Raw genomic sequence first — 9244 nt, 5'->3', positions numbered from 1 at the left:
TATTTACACAATATACAATTTTGTACAAGTAAATTTTGGTTAGGGATCGAGTCACAAAATTACGAGAAGTCTCAAACATATTTCAAAACAAATCGAATGTCAACTAATTACTAAATTTAATTTTAATAATTGATTTCAAATTAATTACTTAAATGAACACTAGCTGATAAATACTACTTTTTATTAAGTACTTCTCGTAGAATATTGTAAACAACGACTACGTGACAATTATCCAAAAATGAACACATTGTTGATGATTTTATCATAATAACAAATTATATTAAAACAATGCGAAATTTATAATAAAAATATATACAATAGCATTTACATAATATTACAATGCAACATAATGTTACATAATAATGTATAATAATATTAATCCGGTCTTTAAGAAAACAATATTGTTTATATTATGTTTTGATATTAAACTTTCTTGTTAGCTACTAGTCGGATACCAGGGGATACAATATAAATAGTCTGGTACCACATTTGACTTGACACATATTTTGCCAGACAATAATTATTATTGTTACACATTCCCAGAGGACACCCTTCGAATGGCTCATTAATATAATGTTTAGCTTAGCTTAATAGACCATCGTCGTCGCATTCGTCGATGAACACTGCCGAGGTCCTGGAAGCGATATCCGCATATTCCCTGAGACCCAAGCTGCACAGTTTGCTGTTCTCCTCAATGCCTCGTTTACTAGAATAAGAAACAAAGTATACAAATTATGAGCATTATATAATAATAATCTGTGTTAAACGTCATAATGCTAACAGCGTTTTCATTGCTGGCTAATAACTACTATGATCCACTCACAAAAGAACTTTACTTTACTACAACTACATATGCAATTAGTTTTAACCTTATACCAGAAAATTAAATCATTTATTGTAAATATATTAAAAAGTTCAAAAATAAAACCAAGCGATACTAATTAACTATTTAGCTCAAGGTTCAGCATTGAGAAGGTATTGGTTTTATACTTGATAAAAATTAACCATTCTCTTTATAGTGACAGACTATACTGAAATTTAAAATATAGCGTGAGATATCTTTACAAAAAATAGTCATAACGAGTTCAAGTTAGCTAGTCGGGGAAATACAATTCTTCAGATTCTTTATATTTCTATCAAACTACCCTTGAAAATCAGGAATTTCATTTTAAACTTGTATGAGAATATCTTAAGAATTTACAAGCCTTTTAGTTCTAAAAGTCAGACTTAAGCTTCGTTGCACAATGTACATACAATACAAATTTGTGTTTAATATATTTTTCATACTTATAGATTGACTGTGTGTAAAAAAAAATTATCGCCACTGTAGTGATTGCTATTTACATTTTAAGATTTTTTTTTTAATCTGTAGATTTCTAAATTAAACTAACGCATTTTATTTAAATTTGTTTTATTAGGTATTTTTAAATCTGTGGTATACCAGACAAGGTTGACCAGATGAAGTAATAAATTCTGTTCAGCCCCAAATTTTACCGTTACATTATGTCTGTTTTTTCTACTGATATACTGTAAACCATTGTTTTAATATTTACAAAGTTTTCACTAATTTTGATTGTATTTCAAAATATAATGTCTTTAAACAAATTTATATTTCAAATTTATAATTCAAATATATTTTTCTTACTTTTCAAATTCCTTTTCTTTTGGGGTATTATTTCTTTGAGAACAAACGGTGTTTTTTAACTTTGGGAGTACGCAATATTTTGTTTCTATTGTCCTGTTGGCATTATAATTGTATCGGAGCTCAAGTCGTTGTACAAAATACTTTTATCCAGTATTTGTTTTTGCGACCAACGTTTAATATTTTCTAAAGGTCGTATAAATGTTTTTGCAAGTGGAAAGTTTTCCAGGCTTTAAATAAATAAATAATTGTAGTTTTTACTTTTCTGGACAAAAAAAGACTAAGGGAAACGTGTATGATTTTTGGTCCACGAACCGTATTTTTTCATCAATTTATTTTTACTTATTAAATAATATACACTACTGCTTCTTACTTACATCTAATAAACAAGCTATAGTTATTTGGTGGATATTTGTTAGTATCATTATAAGTTATAACCCTTAAGGTCATATGTCATTTTTTTTTTTCATTTTTTAAATTATTTTGACGGTGGTTACAATATAATACCGCCTGTGATTCAAATACTAAAAATACTCGTTAAGATATTTTTAGAATATGCCAAAACTTTAATATTTTAAGATATTTATGATATGGTGGGTTCATGTTATTATATTATATATTTCATTTCATTACCTACATTTTTTGTCTACTATTTATTTTATTTAGCCCAAAGAAATTAATTCTACTTTAAAACGTGGAATCTGGTGAATATTTCACTAGAGCAGCCACGTGAAAAAGCAACGCACTTGTGGTCTGCTAGAGTGTGGCTAGATAGCGGGACAAGTCACTACTCTCGGTTTTATATTTTGTAATAATACCTACATTTTTTGGACATTTTTACCATACAAAATTGGTGTATCGTTTTTTTTTAATTGAAAGTAGAACAACTCTTTGAAAGATTTCCGTCACGTTACTGTAATGTGCAAAAGTAACCCATTACCTATACAACAGTTATAGTTTTTTCATTTACACATCAGCCGCCATAAATATATGTTGGGAACTTGTACATTTTCTAGATAGATTTCTCAATGGAACATGGTCTATAAAATATTGCTATAGCTGTGGTGACAAATTGTTCACAGACTCGTTGAATTATTTAAATAGAAACGCTTTTCTTACCCTCTGCTGCCGTCTCCTTCTGCTTCAGTTACCCCAATGCTGGACACATAGAGATGGTCGTTGCACCAGAAGAAACATATAGATCTGGGCTGCAAAACGTCCATGTCGTACTCCCAGTAGAACTCCACCCTCTTTACTTGACCTATATCGTCCGGATGGGTGACCACAAAACTTCTACTGGTCCCGTGTTCCATTCTCTCGTAACCACTACACAAATGGCAAGAACGTTTGGTTTTATTGTTTTTTCTTTTGTCTTATTTGTTGATAAATTTTCGTATATTACTTTGGCGTCAAGTCTAGATTTCTGATTACACCGTTGTCGCTGTGTAACGATACTTTCATAAACCCTTGAACCCAAGATTCGGCTCTTGGGGGTTTGGCCAAGTCCAAAGTGACTTTATACTGCCGTCCTGCACAACAGAACATCAGGTTTACGATAACCAAAATACAAAAGAATAAGGAAATAGAAAAGCACAAGTTATTTGGCATATTTATCGCAATTGGGCACATAACACTAGTTGACAATTTGGTTTAAACGTCATACAGGGTACTAGTTTGTCGAAATAATAATAATTATCAAGTGATCATATTAAATATTTCACATACTGCAATACGGCGTGTCTTTTCCCGTGGATATGTAGTATTTTGAACCGGGCGTATGATTAGGTCTTACCGTGCTCAACCCCATTATGGCACATCCCGTTTCGTTTTCTTTACATGAAAAACATTTACCCTAAACATAAAAAATAAACGTACGAGATTAGTTGTAGTTTAAAAAACGATTGTTTGAATACAATTAAAATTTACCTATAATACATTACTTAAAATTATTTATTTTATGTTAGGTTGAAATTCAACGTACAACTTCATTACATAGTAGGCCCCTACGTTTTCTCATACCATATGAGAAGCAAAGTAACAAATGTCAAAATTAAAATAATGAATATAAGCCTACATTGATTCAACTATGCAATTGAATAGCTCGTACGTCATTGATTTAAAACGTTGTTTAGAATTACTTGAATGAAGTTCTGATATGAATTGCATCTATGTGCAATGTACGGGCAATTCGAGTTGATGGATTCAGTAAATAGCTTGATGGCTCTCACGTGGTTACACGCTACCAACACACGGCTGGCTTCTTCGATTCCCTCTTTGATCAGAGTCAGAGGTAACGGCGTTTCAGTCAAGTCACAGCCCGGTTGTTCTTTGCCGTTGTTCGGATAAAAGTCGATGTGGCCACACGGTTCGCTCATACCGTATCCTATCAACGACATTTCAATAAAACCATTACTATATTATTTAAAAATATTGTTAATTGTTTGTATTGTAAATGGACTCGTATTGGCTGTTTACTTTTAATCACTACTTATATTTGTAAATATAATATATATATATACACATTTTTTTTGTTTTTCCTACGGCTTTACCCTTTTAATCAATAATAGTCTATTCAAACAATACTCGGATAGGTAATACTTGGGATAACCATATTAAATGGTTACAAATTTCATGTTAAACTCATAAGAGGTAATTTGGTACCCAACTTCTGCCAGACGGCATAATTCGAAATGCCTTAAATACGTCCCAATCTCCCCGGTTTTACCGGTATCTGAAATTTTAGGGATTTTTTTATTTGAATAGGCTACTCTATCGATTGGGGTGTGGGGGGGGGGCGTTAAGTGAACAACAATTTTTCTTTAGTAATAATATATGCTTACCCAATAGAAATATAGATGATCCATCGGTGTGGATAACGTCCACCAATTGTGCATCCGTAGGGTCCAGTCTAGCGTGAGGGGGCATTCCTTGGAAGTACGGCTCGGCCGGGTCGAGCCCTGTGATCCGGCCGAGCCCTTCCACGCGTTCACCAGCATAACCGGCTGTGTGCGCTCCCAGACTGTGTCCTATCAGATGAACATGTTTCGGATTTAGGCCCACGTTGTCCTGACACGCGGTGAATAAAAATCAAAATGAAAGTATGAAAAAACCGTCAGACTGTGATATTGTGTATTATTATACTTGACTAGAGTTAGTCAAGTCGTAGTTAACAACATGTAACAAAATATAGTAACATTTTGCGAGTATAATAATATAATATAAATTCCACATTAGCCAAAAACGTTGTACACACACAAATTGAGTTGGGCGATAGATATTTGGCGAGGTCATCGGTTTTTTTCTTTTTCAGACAGTTTGCTAGGTCGACTTTCCGGATCATTTGTCAACTTGTCCGGGTAATACGTTTTGTATCCGAATAGTTCGATTACGGTTAAATCCGTTTAAAATGAAAAAGTAAACGAAAAAGATTGGCTGTTCGCAAACGGCTTTTGCTCTTTTTAATCTCGTTTTAATTTGATTCCATACGGAATACCCGACCAAAACGCTACCGGTATAAGAACCCGCGGATGGAGACGGCCAGATAAACATATATAATATGGGTGCATTTCTTACCCAATGCCCATTTATAAGACTTAAGCCAAATCGAACGGCATTAAACAACGTTTTGTATTCGTAACGCAAAAACCAACCAACTATTTTTTTGTTATTTCATCGGACCTAAATAGTGTATGGTGAAACACTGAACACGTCCGTCTGAACATTTTGCGTTTGCCAACGTTGCCTCAATTAAACGACACACAACAATGTATAATATTAGTTTATATTATTATGTCAATCTACGTGTCATCATAGCAGTATATTTTTTAGGACACTTGCTAGGTGCAAGACAACGTCTCCGGCATGCTACCATCATAATATTGTAGCGACACCATGCGAGTAATCTTCAGATAATAATTCATGTCCTATATGCCATTGCATACAGATAGGTAGGAATAATAGTGATCACTCAAACTAGTAAAATGTACTCTTAGGGACGTTGCGCAATGCTTCGGCGCCACCGAATATGTATGTTTTTAAACTTATATATTTTACTTTTAAATAGTTGATGAAATAGGCAATCTCCAGTCCCACCAGCCTGGTGTTGGCCGTCGCTTGAGTGTACAGGGGCAGCGAACCACCGGCCCAGTCTACCACTATGACGTTCCAGTCGGAATGTTTTAGCAGTTCTCTTCTCATCTCCTGCGCAAAACCATAAAAATATACATAATATAATATGATTTAATCGAGAAACCAAAGAATTTCTACGGTTGTGATTATTTTGGAAAACGGTTAGCCAACACGTTGACCTGGTTAATTTAACCACGAAACAGCGGTACATCACCATGTGCATTTTGATTGGCTCGTCTCAAGGACGTTGCTGTCAAAGACATGCCCATCGAAGGCTCGTTAAGATTAAAACCCCCATTTACCGCCCAAAATTTTGCTTTTCTGCGTTTTGAGTACGTTCAGATTTTAATATTGCAGTATCTTATAATCAGTACTTTTTTTTTTTTTTTACTACTCATTTAAAAGTCTAAAACATTTATATACGATGACGATGCACGATGACTGTCACAAGCCTAGATACTTCCTTAACCTTGTCCGTTCGTTAGAATAATAATAATAATTATCAAAATAATCTTAAGCGGAAAAAAATCGTTATTTTTTTTTTAAATTAACGTGATTTGTTGTCACCTTGACCCAATTGCTCAGCGGCGTGTCAATAAAACCGTGAATGATAAACTTGGTAGGTTTTTTCGGGTCTAAATTTGACTTTTGTATCGTTTTCTCCGCCTGAACTTTCAGCATCTGACCCTGCAAAAGAAAAGAAAACAGGGGAAAGTGTTATCAACGACAAACAGATTCTTCGTCCGGTGTCATTTTTATTTAACATGATTACCAAATATTGTATAAACATTTTAATCACTTAATTCCACAACTTGAAAAACAAAACAAGAACTTTGACACAATACAAACATTTCTATGCGAATAAATGCATCAATGTTTGAGTTTTTTAATACTCCTTTTGACGTTTAATTTTTATATTGAAAAATTGTGCAGAATACAATTTCAACGTACAAACATGAACATCAAAGTAGTTTAAGCAAACAGAACTATTATAATGACATATTTTTTTGAGTTAATCTTTTGGGCCAATTATTTTTGTTTTGCTATTAAATCTAACAACATCATATAGTTTTGATAGGTAATTAAATTAATATTTCTAGTTGAAGTAGTGCTACTGGACACTCCCTTCTTTCACGTCATCCTGCCACTGTAAAATGTTCACAAATTTACTCATTGTTTTTAGGTCTACAGATCGTATATACATTTTTAATAAAAAAAAAGAAAAAAATATATATTTCTTACGTCAACTTGAATACAATATATAAATTAAAATGTAAAAACAAATGTTATTGTTCATAAGTACAATCGGGGTAGACCATGCTCTGTAATTTGAATTCTGCGTTAATTTTTTGCTCGTTAGCGCGACGGTTAAAAGTCAAATATTATATACTTTTGAGTGTTATCACCAAGAAAATAATGATATATTGTTGTACAGTTGACACGTTCACTTTATTATGATGGAAAATGGTAGTACAGTGTATATTGTGTTCACTGTTCCTCGGGTTTTTCGACAATACTAAAAAACGTTAATGACTTTTTGCAAAAGTAAAAAAATTTAGCCTTAACTTAAAACAGATGAAAAACGAGTTAATATATTTTTCATATTTATAATTGTTGTCATAACATGTTAAATTGTTAAGTACATTAAAAATAATTTACAAATATATTTGGTGTATTTTAAAGGCGAATAGATGTTTAAAATCGTCTTCGTTTAATTCAATCAACAAGTGCTGGCTGTTTTTTTTTTATTGTGTTGACATAATTTCGATAGTTTCGCGATAGATTATTGTGTAATATTAACAACACACACATTTACATGCAAGTCCACACAAATAATATGACTGCAGCAGCTCTTATATACAAATATAGTGTATAAATGGCAAACACTATTCGTGTTTAGACTACAGACATTATTTCATTACCAATCATACTTGGTAAATCATGATAGGTTTTTGTATTTGTTAATTTTGCGCAGAAATCAACATTGTATTAATTATAATTTATAAACAATGCTCTGTTAGTTAATAGAGTATAGTCTACAGGCGTTAGCCATATTGACAATTATTGTTATTCAAGTTAAAATATTTAGTGAGTCATAAAATTATGCATACTTAATCTAGGACTTATTTAATAATTTGCTTATTGACTTTTTATTGATCTTTATTGTCTTTCATATGATAGTTTATGCAAAGATCAGCTTGTTAATACTTGAAACTTGTTTGCAATAAACTTGTTAACTTGAAAAATGTACAATAGTTTCTCAATTTGAAAGATATAAAAAGATTATTTTTATATATTTACCTAAGCTGTTTACTAGACTATCAATTTTTTTTTACCCAACTCCACCCTCTAAGAGATTCTTAAAATTTCAGATCTCTCATCTTAGTACTTCCTCGTGAATTTTATTTTTTGCATAAAATAGAACATTTTGTAAAAAAATATATAGTCATATAGAAATAGTCTACTATTTATAATTTACTATAATAACTGAATCATAGAATTAAAGACAGATCTATTGAATTATGTATTACAGAATGTTGTATTTTAATTAACAAAAGTTTTTTATAATAGACGTGACAAGAAGTCAGCTAGGCCCTTTTCTTTGAAATGCCTAATCATTGTTAAGCCGCCCATTCAAACGATTATATAACATAAACATTATCTAGCTATTTGCGAGAGTTCAGTAAACTTCTGACCCGCGTCTAGATATCTAACAAAACTTAAATCATTTAAATATTTTGTATTATTTAAATTTACCGTTTATAAAATTATCGGTTAGTACTTAGAATTCATGAGTTCTGGGTAAAAATACTTGTGAAATTTTACCTGTATTGGGTTTTTCCTGGTATAAAGGATGAACCGAGTGTCGATGACTTGTCTGGCCAATGGAAATACATTGAAAGGTCGGTAAATCAAATGATACCAATCTCGAGTGATGTTCAGACATCCTAGTTCGTCATAACACCTTGTCTCGTTTTCGACTTAAGAAAAAAACAAAAAAAACAGTTTAATAGTTATTTAATACTATAGCGATATAAGCGATATTTTCTAAGCGCCCAATCTTACACGTTTAAACGTTTTCTTTAAAAAACTTATTATACTTTTATTGTAAATGTGTGGAAACATTTTTGTTTTTAAGTGAAACCATGGAAATTTGTTTTGTTTTTTTAAAATTCATAAAATTTAATCATACAAAATACAAATTATGTTTTCATACACACAGTCTGTAACTAATAATTTGGCAATTTGTTGGGCGAAAAATTGCCAAGTTTTTATGCTCCATGTTCCCTATGCTATGCCGGTCTCTTATTTTTCGTTATCATTACTAAAATATGGTGACCTTAAATATAAAATATTCACTACAGCTACTATTCGTTTCAATAATAAACACACGTTCTTGTTTAATAAAAAAATAATATCCGATAACAGCGTATAATTAACATGTTTTTCATTTTATTAATTCGATTAAATCAT

General features: G+C 31.8%; 1 protein-coding gene across 2 annotated transcripts in view; it reads right to left on the bottom strand.

Moving 5' to 3' along the window:
- Positions 1–257: 257 nt before the first annotated feature.
- Positions 258–9244, bottom strand: part of LOC126838225 (pancreatic triacylglycerol lipase-like) — a 46076-nt gene continuing 37089 nt past the window's right edge. For both annotated transcript variants that reach the window (XM_050572482.1, XM_050572483.1), the window contains 9 exons: positions 8597–8751; positions 6338–6457; positions 5696–5842; positions 4483–4708; positions 3781–4025; positions 3368–3494; positions 3045–3171; positions 2762–2968; positions 258–706 (listed from right to left, as the gene is read on the bottom strand). In XM_050572482.1, coding sequence (XP_050428439.1) covers positions 583–706; positions 2762–2968; positions 3045–3171; positions 3368–3494; positions 3781–4025; positions 4483–4708; positions 5696–5842; positions 6338–6457; positions 8597–8751 — 1478 coding nt within the window. In that variant the 3' untranslated portion in view covers positions 258–582. The remainder of the gene's footprint in view (positions 707–2761; positions 2969–3044; positions 3172–3367; positions 3495–3780; positions 4026–4482; positions 4709–5695; positions 5843–6337; positions 6458–8596; positions 8752–9244) is intronic.

The sequence above is a fragment of the Adelges cooleyi genome, unplaced genomic scaffold (genome assembly GCF_023614345.1).
Source record: "Adelges cooleyi isolate 19-005CV unplaced genomic scaffold, UGA_ACOO_1.1 ACOO_flye_CR_arks_rails_tigmint_CR_PRNA_30, whole genome shotgun sequence".
NCBI lineage: Eukaryota > Metazoa > Arthropoda > Insecta > Hemiptera > Adelgidae > Adelges > Adelges cooleyi.
The sequence above is the reverse complement of the archived record's forward strand: the minus strand, read 5'-3'. Positions and strand labels throughout refer to the sequence as shown.